Genomic DNA, 26,035 nt, shown 5'->3' with positions numbered 1-26,035 from the left:
CCGCACCGTCTCTTATCTCCACACGGCTCTGACCTTTGTATGCGCTGTGCATTCGCCGCTCAGTTTCCGTTGAAGCGATAGACCGCGCGAACCTTCGCCCGCTGCGGCGGCTGCGCTTGCTGCCAGCGTTTTGACAGTCGTTGTCTGCGGTCATTCAGTGTGATCTATTCATGTTCGCTTGTGGGCGATGACACCACGCTTGTCAATTCAGTTAGAAAGCGAATGTGTCCAAGTTTATGCAGCCGATAAAACTACTATATATCCCTACTTCTCTGCTAATTTGCTATCGGAATTGATGCTTCGCCTTTCGGGCGAAACTGCGACATTTTTTAATAGTTCAAATAACCAATTGCACCATCGCATCTTAATAGTCATGATTGGAAATGCATAATTCCCACAATAGTAGAGCTTCCCTGGTCTTCAATCTCCACCCCAGTGGAAGGGCTGAAAGTTTTTTCTTTCATTCATAAATTCAGCACGTATGCTAAAGTCCGGGGCGGCTGACGTACCTCCTGAATACGCAGTGAGAGAGGGTAGCGCGGATACATGCTGTCTATGCGAAAATAGGTGACCCGTAAAACGAGCAATCGCAGGGAATTGTGGGGCGCGCCGTCTGCTAGCAGCTACCGGTTCGACGGACGGCTCGGCGGCATGCCCGGCGCACGTCTTTTTCTAGGCGGTTTCAACTGCCAGTCGTGCGAAGCTTTCCGTCCGCTTTGTCGACCAGCAATGTCATGCAGCTGATTTCTAGGTTTCCGTTCACTCTGGGCGCGACGATGACGAGCCAAGAAAGGCAAGGATACGCTTTTATTCATAAAGGAACTCTGGTTTTCGTTTCGGCGGCCTTTTTTGTTTCTGCCACGTTTATCTCTTCGAAATCTGCCGTTGCTTGGACGCACCGTCACTGACTGCTCTACCTGCGGGTCAGTCAGACAGGTGAAAAAGTTATGGTTATCCGATAATTTATCAAGCGTATAGAAGCATTACTTAGAAAATCGGGTGCTGAGGCGATGGTTATAGCGGCGCATGCTGCTCTGTGATCGTAGCTAAAAATCGATATCGTCGGTATAACCGCGCAGCTAGCGCTGAAAATGATAATTTGCGAGCTGTCAGTGGCATTTCTCTGTCGAAACTCTAGGTTCATTTGAAGTGGTACGTAGTTAGACGTTCTCGCTTTTTTTGTCAACAATGGCCGTGTCGCCGTCATCATCATATGCACATTATGTCTATGCGCGCTGAAGGAGCTAAGGAGGGCTAGTTGATTACGAGTATTATGTATGTATCTCGCCGTGTCCCGCTTAAATTCGCGCCGTAAAACCTCGTTTCATAATACCTCGATATGTGCATGCGAGTACTGAAATAGTTCTGGTTGCCTGAGTCAATGTTAGAGAAAGAAATATCTTGGGGAATGATTCCGTGTCGGCCCTTACACAGCTAAACGCCGCCTGATAAGTGGCACTGTACGTTCATTTTCTTTTTGTTCACGGATGGTGTCTGCCTTGTTACAGTTTTGGAAGTGGCAGCCATTCCTCTGATGCTGGTGCAGAGCTGACTCATCAAGGGTTGCTGCAAGGCAGTAGTTACATGCGTTCACCTTTAACGCTTGAATTTGAGCAGGCAACGACTTAACGGCAAACGATGGTTTTGCTAGGCACCTGCAACCGGGTAATCTTCGAGGGGGACAAAGCCGGACTGCAAGCGCAAGTGGCTCAGTCAGCCGTTGCGCCACTGAGCACAAGCTCGCGGGATCGAATCCTGGACGCGGGGGCCACATTTCGATGGAGGCGAAATGCGAAAACGCCCGTGTGCTTGCGTTGTAGTGCATGGTAAAGAACCCCACGTCGTCAAAATTAATCCGGAGCCCTCCACTACGGCGTGCCTCATAATCAGAACTGGTTTTGGTACGTAAAACCCCAGAAAGAAGAACGTACTGCAAGCGCATCAACAGAATTCAGCGGTGAAGCGGCGGCGGCGGCTGCGCTGACTCGAACCGGAAACAGCTAGCAGACCGCGCATCCCACAATCCCTCGCTATTTTACGGGTCACCTATTGAGACGCTTCCCGCCGCTTGCTGTTTCCTCCGCGTGCGCCTCAGGGCGCGAGTGGAAAAGTAATAAATCCAGTTTCCTCTGCCCTGCCACTGAAGAAGTCATTCTCGTTGCCCCTTCTAGGAATCCGCGTGGGCTGACGTGGTGTCGGTTGTCCGGCAAACGTTCGAAAACTGCACACACACGGAGGCCCCCTAAAACTGTGAGCGCACTCGCGTTGCAACCCCTCGTTTTTTGTACTGCGATAGCAATTATATGGACACTTCAACCGGATTTCTGCCGTCGCCGTCGCCGTGACGTTCCGTATAGATAAAATCTGCGCCGCGCACCATATGCCCGAGCGGAAGCGAGCGGAGGGAGCGGGGGGGGGGGGGGGGGCGCCGAACAACCGCGCTCGTCGCTCGCCCGCACCGTCTCTTCACACGGCTCTGACCTTTGTATGCGATGTGCATTCGCCGCTCAGTTATAGCGATAGACCGCACGTACCTTCTCCCGCTGCGGCGTATGGGCTTGATGCCAGCGTTTTGACAGTCGTTGTCTGCAGTCATTCAGTGTGATCTATTCATGCTTGTTTGTGCGCGCTCACACCGCGCTTGTTCATTCAGTTAGTAATAGTCGGGCCACATTTTCCAACGCACGCTACACATGCAATGCTGCCCGGATCGGCAGTGCAGCGCTACAGGTGTGGCCCTTCGCACGCGCTGTCCACGGGAAGCGCTTCTCATTAACACCACCGTTTCACACGCGCCTTCTCGTGGTCATCGAGTCTCTCTTCATGTCGGTCTACTTACGCCGCAGCACACCTGCTTACTTAATCAGCTCATGTTTACTACAATTCATATTGCTACCAAAGCCGCTCACCTTACTTCGTATGACAATGCTGTGTTGCTATCGCATTCATTGCTTCGCCCTTAGGGCGAAACTGTGACATTTTTTCTTTTCGTATCTAAGTTGGACCATAAGGAACGGGCCACGCCTTATATATGTGACACTGTCACTCCCTTCCGGGCTCTTTTCCTATCATGCTCCCATCGCCCTGTTCAACTTGCCCTCTGTCTCCCGCTACAGCGGAGCAAGCGCTCTGGTACTTCCAGGGGACCGTTTTCTACTTCCGTGTCCGGAGTAAACGAGGACCTAGCTACCGCTTCATGACTTTTTTTCATTGGTCTCCTTGCCCAACATATATGCGACTCCGCCCTCCTCTTGCCCTGCATCATTGCCAATAAGGCTGATGTAAATCTGTCAAAGCGCCTATAGAGTCAATGACTTTCACTACTGTCCCTTTCGGGTTGATGTAAGGGAGAACGACCAGGCACGCTTGTCTGCTGTCTTCACATCAGTGCCGAAGTGGCATTTTTTGTAAGCCCAGATGAAGACCGGTCCACCGGTCGTAACTGTGGAAATTAAACGCTGGTTCTGTTTACCTTGTAGCATCGCTCAAGTTCGATATTTATATATATATATATATATATATATATTGTAAGGAAGAAGAAGCGCCTGACTGACCGGCACTTATTCGTCGTAGTTCATACACCGGAGATGCACCTGACTAACCGGCACTTCTTCTTCCTTACAATATATATATATATATATATATATTGTTACGGGCCGCCTCCTTGCATAAAGGAAGAAGACGACGATCGCCCGGGGACGATGCGCGTGTTCAGCCATCTTGGCCATCTCTGCCAACAGTCCCTGTTTATAAATCTTGTCCCGCTTTTATCTATTTGACACCCCGTCACACATCGGTGGAGGTGCGGGGTATATATATATATACGCTGTATGCTTGATTGCAAACCAAGATATGCCGGTTGCCTTCGAATCTTCACCTGGAGTTTTGTGTGTACGCCACAAACTTTTCCGACCAACGAGAGGTACACAGCTGCGCTGTAAAATGGGGCAGTTTCGCACTAGTGGCGCGAAGATTGGGGAAACAGCAACGCTGGCGGCCCTTCCTAGCTTCGTCGGGAAACGCTTGTCGTACGATCCGCACCGCAGTCTCTCGCTTTTCGCAGTCGCGCACGGAGCTAAGCGTATACAAGTTCGTGTCGAACCACCGTCTACCGTACGCTCTTCAACTGTGTCCAATTCACTGTTCAGAAACTCGAGGGCGAACCATCCGTGGGCACCTCCCGTGGCTCTCCGCACTTGGCGCTGGAAATTATCCAGGACTCGTAAGCCCGGATCGTTTTGGTGACTCTTCTGGTTGCTAAAGCGTGTTTGGCCCGTAATGCGGGCTCGAAGCTCTGTATCTTCTGCTATTCGCTGTCGTTTAGACGCCGCTTCGCCGGCGCGAAACTCTTGATCGGCCTTAAGTGGTCACATCCACTCTCGAGTAGCGGCGCGCTGTCTTTCGCCCTGCGCTTCCTCGGGAGTGACTATCTTCTTCGTTCGCACCATTCCCTTCCGTAGCGATGTCGACGCGGCGGCGACGCGTCGATAAATATTGACCCTTTTCGCGGAGCAGTTTGTTCCCGAGAAACCAGATGGCGCTTTCGGCGGGGCGTCATTAAAGCCCCTTGAGGCGTCATACGTTGCCTCAGCGAAAGCGCACGAATACGAAACCATTACCGCTTTTGCCCTGTTTCTGAGCGATCAGCTGTCGGAAATGCAACTAGATTTTTGCTCACGCAGTGTGCTCAATTCTAGCTGGAAAATGTCGAGCGGTGAATTGAAGACGTGTGCAGTAGTTGACTGGCATATTATTAAGGAATGGAATGAGTATGTGTGACCAAGTTCATGGACCATTGCTACATACGGACAGTCTCTGTTGCCGGCCGTTTTAGATGTACGGCTTTCCTCGTCGATAAAAATATTCACTTATCCGCCAGCGTTGTATCGCTAACCTCTAGAGAAAGGACTTCAGCCCCGGAACGTCGGCAAGAGTGACTACCGCTTGCGAAACAATGACAAAGGGAGTAGCGCCGCTTCCTGGCATAGTATGTTTCGCGCACGTTATCTACACACATCGACCCCGGCTCTATCGCCAACCTATTAAGAATATGTGAATGGGCGCACACTTCAATCAGTGCGCCAAAGCACGGGTGACAGCGACTCCACTGACAGCACACGAATGGTCGAAGCTGAATGTTTCGTGACGCTCCACAGGAAAAAGCGAGTTACTAGCTATAATACATCTTTGTTGCAAGCTATTACAAAGTACCGAACAACTACGTTCCAAGCTTTCTGTGCAACAAGAATAAATATAATGCAACTGAGCACACCTGCGAGCAATTTGGCAGGAAATAATCAGGTAGTAAAAACCAACGACGAACTTCACTTAGTCAGAAACGTAACAAGCCACTGCTTCAAAGTATTTGCCAAATAAAGAACAAACAGCAAGACGCACTGATGCTGATTCAATTCATAAGCGGAAAGCTTGGATAGCTTACATTTTTAGCCTCGTTTTTAGAACAAGCCCCATGTGCGCTGCTCGCGCCGTTTGGACAAAGCTTAATGAGCTTCGAAAGCGCTTGTACATATCCGTTGAAGCTGTGGCCAAAGCTTTGTGTCGACCAACAAGTCAGCGTCTACGATATATCCCCAAACAGAGGTTTCCTGAGCCGCACCGGGCATCATGTACATGAATTGTGAACACGGAGGCAACGGAGGGAGCTGAGGCAAGCAATGGAAGCGTCACCACGTGATCAAACATGGCAGCGCCCCCGGGATCACCGCAAAAAGGGTCGTCACCTTGACGTCACCGCTTAGCTCCGCCTCTGGACAGCTGCGGGGACCAATTCGCGCGGCGTGGTGACGTGATGGCTAGGGAGAGCGGGCGCCGCATCACTTCGCCTTACGAAGTGATGGGGCACCCGCGATGACGTCATGGCTCGGCTCCCGCAGCTGTTGCGAGGCTCGGCGTAGCTGGGCGAGGCGTTGCTAGGCAACGCATGGGACGTTTTCTCCGCTCATCTATCGGCGCATCTACCCGCTATCGATGGTTCTACGTACAGTTGACGATAGATATGAGATCAGACACAGCATGAAATAAGTTAGAAGGAAACTTGGCATAGGACGTAAGCAAAATGTAAGCACTGAAAGATAAGCAGGGTAATATCATCAGCAATTTCGATGACATAGTAAAAGCAGCGGAATAATTCTATACTGACCTGTACAGTTCCCAGAGCGGCCAAGCTACTTTCATTCGAAGTTGTGATGAACAGGATATAGAGGCTCATTTTATAACTAGCGATGAAGTTAGAAGGGCCTTGAAAGACATGACCAGGGGAAAAGCTGCTGGAGAAGTTGGAATAACAGTCGATTTAATCAAAGATGGAGGAGATATTATGCTGGAAAAGCTTGCGGCCCCTTATACGCAATGCCTCACGACTTCAAGTGTACCAGAACGCTGGAAGAACGCCAACATTATATTCATCCATAAGAAGGGAGACGTTAAAGAATTGAAGAATTATAGACCCATTACATTGCTTTGAGTATTGTATAACATAATCACCAAGATAATGTACAATAGAATTAGGGCAACACTTGGCTTCAGTCAACCAGGAGAACAGGCTGGCTTCAGGTAGGGATATTCTGCGATATACATTAATATGCAGAAGACAAACATAATGTTCAATTGCCTGGCAAAGGAACAAGAATTCAGGATCGCCAGTCAGCCTCTAGAGTCTGTAAAGGAGTACGTTTATATAGGTAAATTGCTCACAGGGGACCTTGATCATCTTCATGTCATAAATCAGGTAATAGAGAAATCTGCGGAGTACAATCAACCTCTCTATATGATTTCATTAATTATGAAAAAAACATTTGATTCAGTAGGGATACCAGCAGTCATAGAGGCACTGCGTAATCAAGGAGTACAGGAGGCCGTGAATATCTTGGCAAATGTCTACAAGGATTGCACAGCAACCTTCACAAGAAAAGTAGAAAGATACTTATCAAGAAAGGTGTCAGGCAAGAAGCCCAATCTCTCCAATGCTATTAAGTGCATGCTTAGAAGAAGTATCCAAACTCTGAGACTGGGAAGGCCTAGGAGTGAGGATCAATGGCGAATATCTCAGCAACCTTCGGTTTGCAGTTGACATTGTCCTATTCAGCAACAATGGGGGCGAATTACGGCGAATGATTGAGGACCTTAACCGAGAAAGTGAGAGTGGGGTTGAACATTATATGCAGAAAGAAAACAAACATATAGTTCAATAGCCTGGCAGAATTCAGCAGAATTCAGCAAGAGTTCAGGATTGCCAGTCAGCCTCTAGAGGCTGTAAAAGAGTACGTTTATATAGGTCAATTAGTCACGGGGACCCTGATCATGAGAAAGAAATTTACAGAAGAAAAACTGTCAGCCCTTCCACTGGGGTGGAGTGGTAGACCAGCGAAGCTGTACTATTGCGGGAATTATGTATTTTCAATCATGACTATTAAGGTGTGATGTTATAATTGGTTATTTGAACTAATAAAGAATGAGAAATATTTATGATCCGGTAGTTTTCATTTATTTAGTGACCACAGGGACCATGGCCTTATGGTCGCTACGGTACACCGCCATAGGGTGTATGGCAAAGGTTGTCACGTTCTTCATAAACACGTCACCAATGCCGCGCGCGTTCGCTGTGAACGCGGGCAAAACGCCGTCGACGCCTCCGCCGGTCTCTCGCCCTCGCGCGCTCTCACTGGCACATACAGCTTACGGCCAATGAGAGTTTTTTTTCTATTGCCGGACGCGACCATCGAAGAGTGAGCCCTTAACAGCTTCGCTGTAAAAATCCGGCAGAAGCTATGTCACGATGATTGTTCACGGTAATAGCATTCAAGCTATGCAGTGACACAGCGCATTGCTAAAGACATTCAGTACCCGTAGGGTCATTTTGAGACTTCCAGTTGCTTCGGGTATATTTCGCATACACTGGTTTTGGCCCACGTTACCATGGAACTCGTTTGCCAAGGTCGGCCATAGGTATGACGGCATGACGACGACGAAAGGGACACAAGCACGACAATAGATTGACGAAAAAAGGCGAAAGCTTGCTCTATGCCGCGCAAAACTCAAGACACAGCAAAACTAGCAGATTGATCAGGCGGCTAGCCTCCAACGCGTTCGGCGCCGCCAAGAAACAGCGTTCTTGGTACTGTGCCAACCTTGGTTAGGCTGCCTGCGTTTGTGGCATGCCAGGAACGCTGTTGCTTGCCGACGCCGAACGTGTTGGCGACATTTCGTCTGACAAGCGCTGGACGCGTCGGCGCCAACGAGCGACAGCGTTCTTGGCATGCTACAAACGTAGGCAGGCTAACCAAGGTTGGCACAGTGCCAAGCAAGGTTCGTACCAAGAACGCTGTTGCTTGCCGACGCCGAACGCGTTGGACGCTAGCCGCTCGATATCAACCCTCCCAGCGTCGCTGTGTCTTGAGCTTTGTGTGCCCTTGTGCAAGCGTTCGCCTTTTTTTTTCTCTCGCGACTCAGCACGACGCGGAGAGAAGAGAGGCGGGAGTCAGGAAGGGAAGGAGCTGGTGAGGAGGAGACCGCGTGCGCTAAAGTTACTGCATATGCTCCCTACGGGAGCAGAGTTGCGCGTAGGTCGGCCATCTTGCCTGGCAAGCAGCCAAAACTATGTGGCGAAGCCGAACTTCGTTTTAGGGGCGAAGCTCCTGAGGGTGTGGGTCTGTCCCTCCTCTGTAGTATGTAGTAGTAGTAGTAGTAGTAGTCGTCGTAGTAGTAGTAGGTAGCCACGTCTACTTTTATGAAAAAAAAAATTCCGATAGTTGTATCCGTAGCGCGGAATCGTACCAGGGACCCCTCGCTTCCGAGCGCGCGACGCTAACCACTACGCCAAAGCGCATGGAAACAGCTCACTAGATAAAATAGTCAAGAAGAAAAAAGGCGCTGCTGAATTTTAACGCGTGGCGTGAGATGGAGGGCGAATATTATTAGTTGTTTTTTGGACTTGTGCATTCACCTGTGCACATTCTCGGAACTTTCCGCTTTCTGAGTGATTGGTGCAGTCGGGAGCAGAGCACCCGGTCAATAGAGAGGTTTAGCTTGTCCGGTAATCGGGTAAACGCAGGCGGACTGGCCGTTGGGGCGTGAACCGTAACGTGAGCGGCCTGTATGGTGCTGCCACCTGGTGGCGCAGAGCGCAAACAGACAAAACAGCTAATATTGCAGTAACCAAGTGTATTTTACTTCTCTGCTGGCGCAAGTTTTCGGCAGCAACACGATTACGCCACTGCCGAAAATTTACACCAGCAGCCAAGTAGAAAACACTTGGTTACTGTGTCAAGGTGTTTATTGACAGGATTGAGTGGTCGAACTCGGTGCGGCAGTCAGAACCCTGCGAGCAGTCAGGACAAGCCCCGTGCGAAAAGCGCTGGTGATGCGCCTGACTGACCGACACTTCTTCGTCGTAGTTCAGACACCGGAGATGCACCTGACTAACCGGCACTTCTTCTTCCTTACATTTGTCCCCCGGAGAAAAAGACGCCATCCTGGCGATCTAAGCATACGGTAACATAGAGGGATCGTAGAAGTGCTTGAGCCGATCTACGTGAACCGTTTCGCGACCGCGACGGCGCTGATCAGAGGACGGTGACACAGGCTCGACGACATAATTCACGGGGGAAGTTTGTGCAATTACACGGTAAGGTCCATGATATCTTGGGAGCAGCTTAGTAGAAAGGCCGGGAGCTACAGGTGGAACCCACAGCCAAACCAACAAATCGGAAGGGAAGCTAGGTGGAACAGAGCCACCACGACGGAGCTTCTGTTGTGTCTGATCTGCGGTGGTAAGACAACGGGAGAGTTGTCTGCATTCTTCAGCATGCTGCGCAGCTTGAGACACAGGAACACATTCCGATGAATCAGGCTGGTAGGGGAGCATGGTACCGATGGTGGAGGAAGGTTCACGGCCGTACAGTAAGAAAAACGGAGAAAAACCAGTGGTAGCTTGAGTGGCAGTATTATAGGCGAACGTGACGAACGGAAGCACAGCGTCCCAGTTGGAATGGTCGGACGCGACGTACATGGCGAGCATGTCGCCAAGAGTACGGTTGAAACGCTCCGTCAGCCCGTTCGTCTGTGGATGGTATGCGCTAGTGGTCCTGTGGATGATGTCACACTCCTTCAGAAGCGACGTCACGACTTCAGATAGAAATGTGCGGCCTCGATCACTGAGAAGTTCCCGAGGGGCTCCGTGACGAAGAACAAAACGCCGCAGTATGAAGGATGCAACATCTTGGGCAGTTGCAGATGGAAGTGGAGCGGTTTCTGCATAGCGTGTGAGGTGATCCACTGCAACGATATTCCAGCGGTTGCCAGCACCAGTACAAGGAAGCGGGCCGTAAAGGTCGATTCCGACCCGATCAAAAGGACGGGATGGGCAAGGAAGCGGCTGCAAGGGTGCGGCAGTGGAAGTAGGGGCCGACTTTCGACGCTGGCAGTCGAGGCAGCAGCGGACGTACTTCCGAACGAACTTGTACATGCCAGGCCAGTAATACCGGAGCCTAAGGCGGGTGTAGGTATTTAACACGCCACCGTGTGCACATTGGGGATCAGCGTGAAACGATGCGCATAAATCAGCCCGAAGATGACGCGGTATTACTAGGAGCCATTGCCGACCCTCGGGGAGATAATTGCGACGGTATAGGAGTTGGTCGCGAATAACAAAGTGATGCGCCTGCCGCCATAGAGTCCTAGACGCCGTAACAGTGGTAGGATCAGATAGAAACTCCAAAAGCGAAGAAATCCACGGGTCCTTGCTCTGCTCAGAGCGCATGTCATCGATGGCAAGTGCTGAGAGGACAAAGTTGAGTGGGCAAAGACTGTCAGGATCAGGGTCAGGTGATAGTGGCGAGCGGGAGAGAGCGTCGGCATCGGTGTGCTTGCGTCCAGAGCGGTACACAACCCGGATGTCGTATTCTTGCAAACGGAGTGCCCAGCGTGCGAGGCGGCCAGAGGGGTCTTTCAATGAGGAGAGCCAGCACAGCGCATGGTGGTCCGTTACTACATCAAATTGGCGGCCGTATAAATAAGGTCGAAATTTCGTAAGGGCCCACAGTATGGCTAAACACTCCTTTTCTGTAACTAAGTAGTTTAGCTCCGACTTTGTCAGCGTGCGGCTAGCATAAGCAACGACGTATTCCACAAGACCACTTTTGCGTTGGGCAAGAACCACCCCAAGGCCCACTCCACTAGCATCGGTATGGACTTCAGTTGGGGCATCGGGGTCAAAATGCCGCAGAATAGGAGGAGAGGTGAGCAGATGGCGAAGGGTCGTGAATGCGTCATCGCATGCTTTCGACCAGGCGGATAGGGCGTTGTCTCCAGCCAGCAGTTGAGTCAAAGGGGCGAATATCATGGCGAAGTTCTTCACAAAGTGGCGAAAATAGGAGCAGAGGCCGACGAAACTGCGTAGTGTCTTCAGATTAGTGGGCTTCGGGAACTCGGCAACTGCACGGAGTTTTGCAGGATCCGGAAGCACGCCTTCTTTGGATACCACGTGGCCTAAGATGGTAAGCTTACGAGCAGCAAAGAAGCATTTTTTGATGTTAAGTTGCAGGCCAGCCTTAGTCAGACAGCTTAATACCTCTCTTAGTCGTTGGAGGTGAGTCGAGAAATCAGGTGAGAAGACAACGACATCATCTAGGTAGCACAAACACGTGTGCCACTTGAGACCAAGCAAGATACTGTCCATCATACGCTCGAACGTAGCGGGCGCATTACATAGGCCGAATGGCATGACATTAAATTCGTATAATCCGTCCGGTGTAACGAAGGCGGTTTTGGAGCGGTCAGCCTCTGCCATGGGGACTTGCCAATATCCAGACCGCAAGTCAAAAGAGGAAAAGAACTCGGCACCTTGCAAACAGTCAAGAGCATCGTCTATGCGCGATAGGGGATATACGTCTTTGCGCGTAATTTTGTTAAGACGTCTGTAATCAACGCAGAATCGAATAGAACCATCTTTCTTTTTTACGAGGACAATAGGTGATGCCCACGGGCTATGGAACGGCTGAATCACGCCACGCCGAAGCATACCGCTCACTTGTTCGTCGATGACGCGGCGTTCAGAAGCTGAGACACGGTAAGGACGCTGCCGGAGTGGGGCGTGCGAACCGGTGTCGATGCTGTGCGACACTGTGGTGGTGCGGCCGAGAGAAGGTTGATGGCAGTCGAAGGAGGCGGCAAATTCGCGTAGCAGGCTGACAAGTTGCGCGCGTTGTGTGGTTGTCAAATCACCGGAGATTGACGGTTGGAAGCACTCCAACGGCGGTCGAGTCGCATTGTCGAGCGCGGCGAGGGATGTCGAATGCGCGGCGTCGGGAGCATCGAAGAGCATCGAAGAATCCACAATTTCAGCATAACCGAGGCACTCTCCGCGATGCAAAGTAACCGGCAGGAATGACACATTGCACACACACATCACACCACGGCCAGCACTGATGGCGATGACGGCAAAGGGCAGCGGAAGGGAACGGCGACGGGCGAACAAGTCACATGGCGTGAATAAGACGGTTGATGATCAATAAGACGGTTGATGAGTCAATGATGGCATTGTTAGACGATAGGAAATCCCAGCCTAGAATGACATCGTGGGAGCAGGACGGCAGGACAACGAACTCAATGACATGAAGAGATTCCGCGATGACAACACGAGCAGTGCAGGCTCCCAAAGGTTCGACAGGCTGTGCGCTCGCAGTACTCAAATACAGTCCGGAAAGCGACGTCGTTACTTTTCCCATCCGTCGGCAAAGTCCTGCGCGTATCACCGAGATTGCTGCACCCGTATCAACCAGTGCGAATGTTGGAATCCCTTCGACGTATACCTCAATTACGTTGCAGGGGTGATTTCGAGGCCTTGGGTAAAGCGAAGGGGACGCAGTTCTCGCCTCGGGAACTGCGACACTTAGTTTCCCTGAGGCAGAGGGCTTGGCCGGCGTCTCATCGGTGAGATAGAACGGCGGCGTGGGGATGGCGAACGACGAGTAGTGTAGGGAACAGGGGTTTCATCTGGTAGCACAGGAGATTGTAGCTGTCGAGGGGCGTAACTGTTCATGGATCGGCGGTAATCATAAGTAGGCTGCATAAGGCGTCGACAAAAGCGGGCAACGTGTCCCGGAATACCACAATGGTAGCAAATCGGGCGGTTGTCGGCTGTGCGCCAAGGATTTGGCTGGCGTGGTAGCTGTGGTGCAGGCGGCGAGAAGGGAATCGGGGGCGGTCGCGCAACAGCTTGGCAAGGTGGACGTGGAGCGAAGGGCGGCCTTGCAGCGACGTCAGCGTATGTCAAGGGCGCCGCGACTGTAGGCGGTGGAATAGCAGCTGGCAGGCACTCAGCGACTTGCTCCTTGATGACGGTCTGTAACCCCCGTGTCAGTGGGGAGTGTGGTTGCGCGTTCGTAAAGGGCACCAGGGAAAGCTGCCGAGCAACTTCTTCGCGCACGAACTCCTTTATCTGGTGCATTAGAGGCGACTCGTCAACACCTAGCGTCAGACCTGAGACAGGGGCAAATTCTCAGGGCGGGTGTCGTGTGACAACTCTCTGCCTTCGAAGTTCGTCGTAACTTTCAATTCAATTATGGGGTTTTACGTGCCAAAACCAGTTCTGATTATGAGGCACGCCGTAGTGGGGGACTCCGGAAATTTGGACCACCTGGGGTTCTTTAACGTGCACCTAAATCTAAGTACACGGGTGTTTTCGCATTTCGCCCCCATCGAAATGCGGCCGCCGTGGCCGGGATTCGATCCCGCGACCTCGTGATCCGCAGCCCAACACCATAGCCACTGAGCAACCACGGTGGGTCGTCGTAACTTTGACACAGCGCAATGACGACAGACACTGTGGTCGGGTTCCGGGCGACCAACATATGGAAGGCGTCGTCCTCAATTCCCTTGAGGATATGCCGGATCTTATCGGCGTCTGGCATCGTTGCGTCAACTCTGTTGCACATATTAACGACGTCTTCGATATAGCTGGTGAAATTTTCACCTGGTTGCTGGGCGCGTCCGCCCAGGCGTTGTTCGGCCTGAAGTTTACGTACGGCAGGACGACCAAAGATTTCCGTGAAGTTGGTCTTGAACGCCGACCATGTCGAGATGTCGGATTCGTGGTTCCGATACCACAAGTGCGCAACGTGGCTCAAGTAGAAAATTACGTTGTTGAGCTTCTCCCTGTCGTCCCAGTGGTTGTGCCTGCTGACTCTGTCGTACGAGGCGAGCCAGTCCTCGACGTCCTGATCACCGGTACCCGCAAAAATCGCAGGATCCCGCTGACGCTGCACGCCAGGACAGATGACAGTTGGTGCCGTGACTGCTGCTTCTTGGGCTGGATCTTCAGGCATGGTTCGAGAAGACTGGGCTGGATCGTCCGGCATGGGCCGAGATGATTGAAGGGTTCGGCTGCGAAGTTCCAGCGTTGATGGAGTCGTACCCAGCACTCTCCACCAAATGTCAAGGTGTTTATTGACAGGATTGAGAGGTCGAACTCGGTGCGGCAGTCAGAACCCTGCGAGCAGTCAGGACAAGCCCCGTGCGAAAAGCGCTGGTGATGCGCCTGACTGACCGGCACTTCTTCGTCGTAGTTCAGACACCGGAGATGCACCTGACTAACCGGCACTTCTTCTTCCTTACAACTGCTATATTAGCTGTTTTGGCCTGTTTGAGCTCCGCGCCCCCAGGTGGCAGCACCATACAGGCCACTCACGTTTACGGTTCCGCCAACACGCCCCCACGCCCGCAATGATGTGACTGTGTGATGACGTAACGACGACGGCATGATGAGAGTCAGATGACGACGATGGAACGATCACGACGCCATCACCACGAGTTATGACATGTCGACGACTGCATCACGACGGCATGACAACAGTATACAAAAACAATGGGATGACAACGACCATATGACGACTGTAAGGCGGCGATGTCGTGACAACGAAGGCATGAGGAGAATGGGATGACGAAGCTGGAGTGGTGAAGGTGATACGGAGTGTGCCATGGACTCACGAGTGGGCGGCTCACGAGTGGGCGGCCAGGCAGAGGACACCGCGGCCACGTAATAATGAACAAATAACATTTCATTACATCGCTACGGAGCGGTGAGCTGTACAAGCTCCCTGACGGAGAGCGACATACTCTAGCTTGTGCTGAATGCTGATAAAGGCAAAGTCCGTTGGTGACTTAGTTTTTTATAGTCTTTGCAACGCCTCAGTCAGGAGAAGGAAAGAGCGAACGCTGTCCAGGCTTGCGGCCACCGCTCGATAGATGGAAGCCAGTAGTAGTGGTGGAGGTTGAGGAAAAGAAAATATGCATGTTTATGTAGCCCTTATAGGGAGCACGGCTCAGCATCTGAGGGGCGGGGAATGGGGGATAGAAAGTAGGAAAAGTGGAAGAAGAGGAGGAAGAGTGTAGTCGTCATCATCTCAGGCAGGGTGACCTTACAGTCGGTCAGCCAGCATTGAATCGGCAAGGTAGCAGAGCACGACCTTGAATACCCTGCTGAGGCTGCGGGCTGGAAACAGCAGGTCTGTTCTGGAGGTTGAAGGCAGGCCCATGCGGCGTAGTTGCGCCACCATGGTGGCTCGGTGTTGGTAGAGTGCGGGGCAGAAACATAGGATGTGCTCCAGTGTTTGGTCTGCCCCGCACTGTGTGCAGGTTGGTGAGTCAGTTCTACCCAGGTGGAAGCTCCGGGCGGCTTTCCAGCAGCAGCCGATCCGTAGGCGTAGCAGGAGGGATCTCTCCCTCCTTGTCAGTCCCCGGTGCGGCAGCCGTGTCGGGGGACTCCGCCTCGCTCCGCGTGAGGCGGGGTGACAGCTCAGCAGCAGTCGCTGCAAGGTGCTCCTGGAGTAGTCTCAGGCAATGACTGCCGGGCTGATTGCCGTGTCCATGCTGTGTGCCTCCTTTGCCAAGGCATCTTCGTTACCCGGCATTCCCACGTGTGCAGGGATCCAGTGCAACGAGACAGCGGTGCCACTTGCGCGGAGAGCGTGAAGCTTGGTTACCAAGAGGGCTGCACTAAGGCCAGCCCTCCCCGGGAGACACACGGCCTGGAGAGCTGCTCTTGAGTCGCTGGCCACCGCCACAGGTACTCCCGGCTCCCAGCAGGTCTGCGGCCAGGTGAAGGCCTGCCTTCTCAGCAGCGGTGGCCGACAAGGAGAGTCGGCAAGTCGACGCCCTGCCGAGCGCGGGGGCCACACAGGCTGCAGTGGCTGAGCCGGTGTCGGGGAGGACGGAGCCGTCCGTGAAGACGAGCAGTCAGTTCAACGGATTTTCTTACCACTACTGGCCCAGCAGAGGGAAAGGCACTAACGCGCACATACAAACACAGACGCTAATGGCGTCTTCCTGTCCGAGTAGGAGGAGAAGGAGAGAACGCACACATGAAGGTTAACCGTCCCGCTCGCTGAAGGCAGACAGCACTTGCGAGCCTATGAAGGGCGTCGCGTGCACTGTTGGCAAAGAAGCCACAATGCGCGCGCAAAGGCTAACGTATTTTCGCCGTTGCGGCATCATAGGCGTTTTATTGCTAGAGCAATTATATGGACATTCTAGGCGAATTTCCCCCATCGTCGCCGTCGCCGCGAGGTTCCGTATTAAGTCCACTGGCGATAAAATCGTCGCCGCACGCCGTACGCTGTATGTGCGAGTGAAATCATGCGACGGTGAGCCGGCAATCGCGGCTCCCGCACACAAGGGCGGGAAACGGGAAGGAAGCACAGTCTTCATGTCGCGCACAATGCTCCGGAGGGAGGGTAGGGAGGTGGAGGGGCTGTGCCTTGTTGCGGCTGCGCGCTCCCGCCGCGCCGGAAAGCTCCGGGCGATGGTGGGCAGGTGGAGGGTCCACGCTTTACTGCGGCCGCGCGCTCCCGCCGTGCCGGGAGGCTTCGGGGCAGGGTGGGAGAGGGGGGTGCTCGCGTTTCCTACGCAACTGTATCCTGAAAGCCATCTGCGGCGAGGCAGAGTCCACCCTACCCGTTTTTTCCCGGCTAAAGGCCCAACCGCATGCACGCGATATTCAAGCGACAGCGACAAGCGACGCGATAGGCACACCCTGTCGCGCTGTCGTGTCGCGGCGTGGAGCAACCACATGAACGCGACATCGCGAAAAAGAGTAGCGACGAATTTACATTGTTGTGCGAATCAATGTTATCGTGCGCGCGTAAAGAAATCTGAATTTTATCAAAAGGTCAACGTTTTATGTAGATCTAGCTAAAATATGCTATCATCCATCCCCAGTAGAAATCCGTCCCATGCCGCCAGCGTAAAATGCCGTGGCGCCATCTGTTGAGTAAAACTTAAAACACTTTCTCGGCTCTCGGTGGCGTCTTAGGCCTAACAGCGTCAAAACAAACAACCGATCTCAATAATAACGACAAGAGAGCGCCGATACTTAGTCCTCAGCTAGCGATGAGGTGAAGCGATGACTGATTGTACTATTTATCTTTTGCTGTCACAGCAGAGAGGAAGTTGCAAGAGCGAATTCCGATCGAAGCGGGCAGAATGATTGCTGCCATGTTTCGCAATCGCTGTCCCCAGCGGAAGTCGTCACGCTGACTTCCGGGCGACAAGCGATATTTTCTGTCCGGCGACACGACCAGCGACAGCGACGGATCGCCCTCCGCGACTGCAAAGCCTCTCGCTCGTCGCCGCTCCTTGTCGCTGTCGCTCGAAAATCGCGTGCATGCGGTTGTGCCTTAAGATGGCATTGATGCGAGCGCCGGCATGAAGCTCAATTCAGTCGCTCCTGCTGCTGCGCTGATTCACTCCAGCCTTTCGGCAGGGAGTTTCTACGGTCATATGGTGAGATGCGTTCATGTTTGCTTTTGCGCACGTGACACCATGCTTGTCAATTTAGTTATTATGCCTATGTCTACAAGCTTATACAGCCGATGAAACTACTATTCTTACGTTGCATAGCTGTCCACTTGTTTGCTATCGGAATCGATGCTTCGCCTTTCGAACGGAACTGCGACTTTTACAGCGTAAGCTGTTACGGGCTTATTCCAATAGCCGTTTCGGGTCGCGATGATGCCACCGGCGGCGTCCGCGGCGCAACCACTATCGCCGGAAACGCGAAAAAAGTACCCGATTCCCGCCGGGATCAAACCCGCGCCCGCTGCGTGGGAGCCGGATACTCTACCACTGAGCCACGCAAGCGCTTGCTATCGGGCCGCGGAAAATACCCTAAGGCAAACGCACGGTGAGACGACTCGAGCCTCCGCCAATATGGTGGCGCCATCTAGGTAAGATGCCTGCAAACGCGGCATCCGCAGGCGCAGACGACGATATGGGATTAAGACGAGGCGCGCAATCAACGCTCTCCCGAGCTGCCGAGCCTCCGCCAGTATGGTGGCACCATCTAGTTAAGGTGCCTGCAAACGCGGCGCGCCCGACATGTAAGTTGTAGTTGTAAGGCTTGATCGGGCTCAGCAGACTGCTGTGCAGAGAGCATTACAAGCCGTAGCTCGCCGTCGACGCCCGGCGGGCCGTTCAGATCGTTCTCGGCAAAACGAGGCAACAGACTGCCGCGAAGACACTGTTGTGCGTGCTGCCGAAATTGGTACTACTCTTGAGTCGCTCCACCAGATTACGCAGTGACGGTGCTGCGTGTGCCGCGCAGGCCTGCGACTTTTCACAGCCGTCGTAACACCGTCGTGTTACGACGAAGATGTAACAATGAATGCATGACGACAACAATGGCCTGACGATAACGGCATGACGAGAGTGAGATGACGAAGTTGAAATGAGAACAACGGACGAGGGCGTCAAGACCACCTACTGGCTCAAACTAGTAGAAAACTTCGGCCACGGCGTAAGTGGATAGCTAGATAGTCTCAAAATGCCTTAAGTAAGCAAGGAATGCTCATCGCATTTATACATTCAAGGCTTCGTGCCCCTTGTTGCATATCCGCTCTGGGGACTGGACAAGCAGTGACGCAATACATCACCAGTGCCGAAGTTGTTTGCTTCGACACATACCCAAAGATTGACGATATACCTAAAGGCCAGACGTCACCAGCAGGAAGTTGTTTCTTCGGGCACATGCACTGATGCCCGAGTTGTCTCCATATATGGACAACTATAACCGATGAAGAAATCACGCCGAACGCTAAACCCTGCGGGAAAGGAAATAACGACTCCGCTTTCAAAATTACTGCTAGCTCTTCATAATGAATGGATGTTGATGAACAGAGCAATAAATGTCACGAGCAGAAAGCACTATGTCGTCCTCCGTTCTATGCAAGTCAATGCTATGTTCGATATTGTTTTAGTGCACTGCAAGTATGTGCAAGTTTTCAAGCGAAGCTTGTATTGCGTTACAGATTTCGGTGGCGGCGTAGTCACGCAAAAAAGTGGGCCGATCCTGGTGACAGTTGCATAAAGGGTCCAAGCTCAATGGCACATACCCCTGTGGGCTCGGGGACCTGTAACACGCCCTTGAACTACCTTTGTCACACGTGGGACCCAAAGAGACAAAATAACCAGCCCTTCCTCCGTCGAGAAAATGGGGGTAAGCGAAGCTTGTCATCCGATTCCAGCGTGCCGATTCTAACGTGATGGCTTCCAAAGACCAGGCGAAACGCCAGCGAAGAGCCGCGGACACCGATTTGCGGGAGCGCGATGTTGAGGCCAAACGTCAGCCAAGAGCCGCCGGCCCTGAGTTTAGGGCAAACGAAGCGGAACGCCTGCGACAACGTCGCCTTGTTGTCCAGGAACCCGACAATGTTGGTGCACGCCTCGTCAACGCTAGCGCCAACTTAGCCGGTGTGACGGCCACGTTTCGGCGCGAGTTTCTCAACCGGAACTGCAGAGCGAGCTGTAGTGTGTGTGACCGGTTGTGGTTGGAGCACAACGTCGGTGCAACAGGTTCCGAGGAACACCATAGAAACATGCAAGCTTTGCTCTCCACCACATCCTCGACAGGGGAAGGGCTCGTGACTTTTCTAGCTCAAACAAGATCGTAACATATCTTATTTTCTAATTTTGCTTTGTCGTTGTTAGAATAGAAAAGCTGACAGCTTCTTGCGTTGTATTTTGCACTTTTTGAACACAATGTAAAAGTCTAGAAAGACCTTACCTAAATTATGAGGAACGCCGTATTGTTGCACTCCAGATTAATTTTGACCGCCTGGGTTTATTTAACGTGCAGCCAATGCAAGATCGTGCTTCATAGAATACCTACGAACTTGACCGTTTTTCGTTGATTCTAAACTAAAATATTCCTTACCTAAATCAATGTAATTATTTCTTTCAGCACTGTGCAAGCGCGTTCGCGATTTGCTGATTCTTCAAAGGCGAATTGGTAAAGCGATGACTGGTAAGATAAAATAATTCGTCACGTGGCTGAAATATGGCACTGCTTCCATCCATGATTTCACGCATGTTCTCAACTGACCGCCTAGCAGCAGCGCATTACGTTGCACCATAGAGGAACGAGAAGCTTTGTTTCTCCATTTACTCCATCCATGCGCTGCGCTCACGACCGGTCCTGGCTGCGCTTCGGCTACGTCGCTACGGGCCGCTACGTGAAAAAGAACGATTACAAGCAGCTGCCTGTGTAATCGAGACATACGTGCGAGCCAGAGGGCTGCAATGCCCGTCAGGGAAATCAGAGATTATACGAGTCTGGAGAGGCAAAGACTCGTATAAAGAGGCCGACGGGCCCTGTCCTTAAACTGGAAATCATATTTGCAAATGACGCAATACCTGATAAGACCACAATCCGGGTACTAGGCATGTGGCTACAATCAAATCAACACTGCCAACACGGGCTTAAGCTCATCAAGACGGCAACACAAGTCGCAAGAATGATGAAGCGGGTAGCCACGAAAAGGACAGGGATAAAGGAATCAGACACCCTTCGCCTAATCAGAAGTCTGGTGGTTAGTCGCTTCATTTACGTACAGCTTGCCGTATTACCATCTAACGAAAACAGAGAGGGATGCGATCAATTCGTGCTTAAGGAAAGCATGCAAGATCGCCCTACAAATTCTGCAATGCGCCTCAACCGAAAAACTCATGTCTCTCGGGATTCGTAATACATTCCAGGAACTGGCAGAAGCTCAACTGATAACTCAAAGAAACAGACTCACACAAACGACCACGGGTAGGAAACTCGTTGTCAGACTCGGGTATCACAAGATCCTAGAAAAACATAACCAAGCTAAACCCATCCCCACAAGAATAATAAATAGCATCAAAGTGGCGCCCATACCCTTAACCCAACTCTACATGCAGGCAGAAGAGAAGCTGCATACATTCGGAAAACGCACGGACACAAACCAGACTCCTGCTTCGTGGACGTGGCAAGGTACCCAGGCAGGCAGAAAAGAGCGGTAGCTGCTGTCACTGACTACTTGGGCAGAGAAATCACTAGCGCCTCCACTCGCAACGTCACTATCGTGAAAGCAGAAGCAATAGCCCTTGCTATCAAAGCGACGGAACCAAACCAACCACAAATAACCATCCTATCAGACTATCAAGCGGTATGCAGATGCAACCTCAGAGGACGAGTATGCACCGCAGCCTATAGGATTATATGATATGTGAAACGCCGAGCCAGATTTCACCTTTTATGGGTACCCAGTCTTGAGGGAATCAGGGGAAACGAAGAGGCTGAGAGAGTATACACACCACGGGTGCTCACATGACGCCTCTGATGACCTGATCCGGATCGACCAGAACTACTCTGCAATTTTAAACTATCACAGAGGAAATATAATGAAACTACCACCCCCAGATATGAAGCTCACTAAGGAATAACAGGTTATATGGAGAAAGCTGCAAACCTATACATATAACAACCTGCACATTCTCCATAAATTTCATCCCGAAAGATATACGGACACATGCCCATGGTGCGGGGCCACGCCAACCTTAGACCAAATCTCATGGCCATGCATGGCATATACAGAAAAGACACGGCAACACAGAAATTACGGAGCATATACAATGGGAGGCGGCGCTCTGCAGTTCACAGGAAGAGGTCCAAAGTGCCATCATCCGACAAGCACGACAGCGTGCGGAAGCCAGTGGGGCCCTTGCCTAGGCTCTCCACCCATTGAGCATTTTATTCTTCAATAAAGAAGTTCATCTAATCTAACATCCATTTACTCCATCCATGCGCTGCGCTCACGACCGGTGGTGAACCGTATTCTAGTGCACTAGAATACGGTTGAGTGGGACGAGTGGCTGGGGCGGCGCATGCTTTGCAGTGAGGCGCCCGACGTGGAAAAATACTGTGGCGGCGCTACGATAGAAGTGGATTGGGCCGCATCAAGGTCGCGCTGTTGGAAATTGCTGGCGATACTGATCGGCAGGGTCATTCGTACTACTTCGCGCGCTGGTAGTTGCGTTCAGACCGCTCAAATGGTGTTCGTAATTGCATATGACATGTATATATGACTTAACAATAAATTGCTTTCATTCTGTTCTTTATATTATTTTTATTGCGATAGCAATTATATGGACACTTCAACCAGATTTCTGCCGTAGGCGTCGCCGTCACCGTGAGGTTCCGTATAGATTCCAAGGGCGATAAAATCGTCGCCGCGCGCCGTATGCGCCAGCGAAAGCGCGCGGGGGACCCGCGCTATCACGGAGAGCGAACGCTCGGCGGAAAGCAAACGCGACCGTCGCGTGGGGGTATTGGAGGGAGGGAGGCGGGGCGGCGCTGTGCTCCGGCACAAAAGGCGTATCTTGCCACTCAATCTCCCACGCGAAAGCAACAAAGCGGGAAGAGGGGGGGATGGGGGGGGGGGGGGGGGCGCTTCTCCTCTGCCAACAACTTCTCCTTCGCAGTTTGCCCGGTGGTGCCCGACGCCCGCACGGTCTCTTATCTCCACACGGCTCTGGTTTCCGTTGAAGCGATAGACCGCGCGAACCTGCGCTTGCTGCCAGCGTTTTGACAGTCGTTGGCTGCGGTCATTCAGTGTGATCTTTTCATGTTTGCTTGTGCGCGCTGACACCACGATTGTTCTTTCAGTTAGTAAGCCAATGTGTCCAAGTTTATGCAGCCGATAAAACTGTCCCTACTCCGAATAGCTCTCTACTAATTTGCTATCGCAATCGAAGCTTCGCCTTTCGGGCGAAACGGTGACATTTTTTAATGCCCCTCGGTGATCTTTTTCCGTCTCGGGCTGGGTTCGGGCCGATTTCAAGCCGGGCTCGGGCCTAAAGTAAAGGGGTGGCGGACCGGGCCGGACGGGTAACGTAGATTATTTCCGGGCCCGGGCCGGGCGTGGGTCTCGCCATAAAACTTTTGTTCGGGCTCGGGCAGGCAGCCCAACGAAAAAACGAGCCCGGTCTAGGCCTGAATAAACGTTCCGACCTGCTACTTATCGCTGGGGAACAGAGACGGGAGGAAGAAGAGAGAGAGGGGTTGAAATGAGGATGAATATGGCGGTAAGCGAACATGAGCAGCAATAACTGTTGCAAGTCCTAAATATAGACCACGATTTTGCTAGAGTTTGATGAGAGCCTTCGCTCTCATTAGAATCAACAGAATCTTTCACACAAAGGTTGGTTGGTAATCTTGAACCAGCGCTGTGCGCATGATTGTCTTTGCACCGCATATCGCTGACAGATGCATTTGATTTATGGAGGACACATTAATGTAAAAGTGCCTACGTACCTGCGTCAGGTACCGCTTCCACCAAAGAAACGGCTGGGCGCGCGGCCCAAGTGCAGCCAGGAAGTAGTAGGAGTACATGACTAAGTGCACCAAAGTGTTCATGCACGTCACGAAGATGGTCTGCGCCTGGGCCCCGTAGGTCACGCAGATCCACATGTTCCACGCGATCACGCAGTGGTGGAATACGTGCAGGCCGCTTACCTGCACAGACATTCGCTCGCCACTTAACAGTTGTGCTGAAAAGGCAAGTTTCGTGGCAAAACAGCAAGGACGATGGGCACTCACAAAGCGCTCACTTCCAACAATTTTTGTGGTGACTGTCTATAGGGGTGCGCAGAAACAAAACGAAGCAACAAAATCAAGCAATAGGGTAAACTTATTATAGTGTACGGCTGGATATTTCTTGTGAACAGCAGCTTGCACACCATTCGTTTTACCAGCCATCGAGCTGGAACCATCATAACCTTGGCCACGAATATGATTCATGTTCATTCCAAGGTCTAGAAGAAATTTTATAATGGTTTCAGTGCGGGCCCTGCCACTTTGGTCCTGAATTGGTACAAAACACACTTCGATGTCGTTGGCATCCTTGTTTAGGCACCTTGCACAAAAGGTAAGCTGTTCGATTCCAGCAATATCCATCGTTTCGTCAGCAAGTACGGAGAAACAGCCTGCAGTGTTTACTTTTGCAACTAGGCTTTCTTTAATAATTTCACGGCAAATTTCTATACTTTTGTTTTGTGCACCTAGGCAATTGAATACGGGGCATTACTGGGGCAACTTTCCAAATGGTTCTCTAGATTTGTATCTCCACAGTCAGCTTGCATGCGAAGAAGCGCTCAGAAAATACCAGTATTTTCAGCGGTGGCTTTGCTTAAGTCCATAGGACCACTGTCGCTGTGGCCACGGAAAGCCAGACCTTGTCGCCCGCAAAAAATGAACTGCCTCAATAATAGGCCGTTAACTTCCTTCTGTTTACTCTTATTTTACTTTGCCTGCTCTGGTCCGGCTGATCGATCATATTGGGCGCCCTTCCTGAAAATCGTTGGAGAAAATTAACAGCTGACAGTCACGGTGATACTTAATATTTTGGTTGTGTGGAAGATTCCTAGCGCGTGCTTCCATTTCGGAAACGGCTTGGACACGAGGGCTCCAGGGCGCGCATGTTGGACCAAATTTATGAGAACATTAAACCCATAAACTTGCGGAATTGAAAATATAAAGCACGCCTTTTGAAATGTCAGTGCACCTTTGGCGTCAAAAGTCTTTGAGAACTTTATACACACAAAGTTTCGGAATTGAAATCCATGCGCTCCGTAGATTCCCCTGCCGCCGCGATTTGCCGCAACGCGCCCGCTCGCCATCAAAAAGCCATTGAAACTTTGTGCTCGGATGGGGCTCCCTGCGTTATATGACTCCTGGTGCATTGGCGTTGCCACGAAATCAAGCCCGAGTTCGCAATGTTCGCACTGAAATGCCTTTTCGAGCGTCAAAAATACATTGTAGATAAAATCCAGAATGATTCCCGGCGCCGGTGGTTGTTTGGTTGTTGTGGTCAGTGGTGCACGACAGCACGAAAAAGTTTCTGGACCTGGCTGAAGCCCCACCAGACCTCCCCCCCCCCCCCCCGCCTGGCTACGCCCCTGACACACAGACACACGCTGCGCACTAAACATACACGCGCGCTGCGCACGACACAAGCACACACCATAAGCGCTGACGTGAGGGAAGCATGTATTTAGCTGTTCAGTGTGTCCGACATATCCTAACGTGAAAATGGGAAAAACCTACGAGAACGTCGGACGTACTTTCACAAAAGCACTGCTAGATCTGTCTAACGTATCTGTAAAAAAGTTGGAGGGAGACGTCAGACGTCGCTTTAGCCACAACCATTTTGAAAACAAAACCATTGTAGAATTTTAAGGGTGAATGGGGTGACGGAATAAAATATCAGGTCTCGGTGTTAGATTACAACAACGAGCTGTAGAATGGTTGAAATCTAGAATACGAATAGCTTTTCATATTGTCACGTCGTTAACAAGTGAGGCCTTCGCAAGCGTTCCCAGAATGTTCTTTTAATAATGGCTCACACTCGGGGAGCGCGCGTACCACACGCACTTGGGCGTTCAAGCGGCCACTGGCGGCAGCTTATCTCGCGTCATTTTCCCCCTCTCAGTCGGCTGGTTAAAAAAATGCTATTTAAAAAAGAAACGGGCAAGTTCGGACTCGGTCGTGCAAAGTTTATTTATTTATTTATTTATTCAGTTACCTCACAGGCTCCCGAAGGAGTAATGCGTGAGGGGAGGGTACAGGAAATTAGCAAAAAGGAAAAAGGAGTACAAAGAAATTATACATTGTTAGCGGGTAAACATGAAAGAACAAATATCTAACAATATAAATAACGCG

The 26,035-nt window shown here is 51.6% G+C and overlaps 1 protein-coding gene across 2 annotated transcripts in view; it reads right to left on the bottom strand.

Annotated features, from left to right (window-relative positions):
* Positions 1-26,035, bottom strand: part of LOC119451003 (elongation of very long chain fatty acids protein AAEL008004) — a 193,300-nt gene that overhangs the window by 45,204 nt on the left and 122,061 nt on the right. For both annotated transcript variants that reach the window (XM_049666391.1, XM_037714441.2), the window contains exon 3: positions 23,630-23,830. In XM_049666391.1, coding sequence (XP_049522348.1) covers positions 23,630-23,830 — 201 coding nt within the window. The remainder of the gene's footprint in view (positions 1-23,629; positions 23,831-26,035) is intronic.

The sequence above is a fragment of the Dermacentor silvarum genome, chromosome 4 (assembly GCF_013339745.2).
Source record: "Dermacentor silvarum isolate Dsil-2018 chromosome 4, BIME_Dsil_1.4, whole genome shotgun sequence".
NCBI lineage: Eukaryota > Metazoa > Arthropoda > Arachnida > Ixodida > Ixodidae > Dermacentor > Dermacentor silvarum.
The sequence above is the reverse complement of the archived record's forward strand: the minus strand, read 5'-3'. Positions and strand labels throughout refer to the sequence as shown.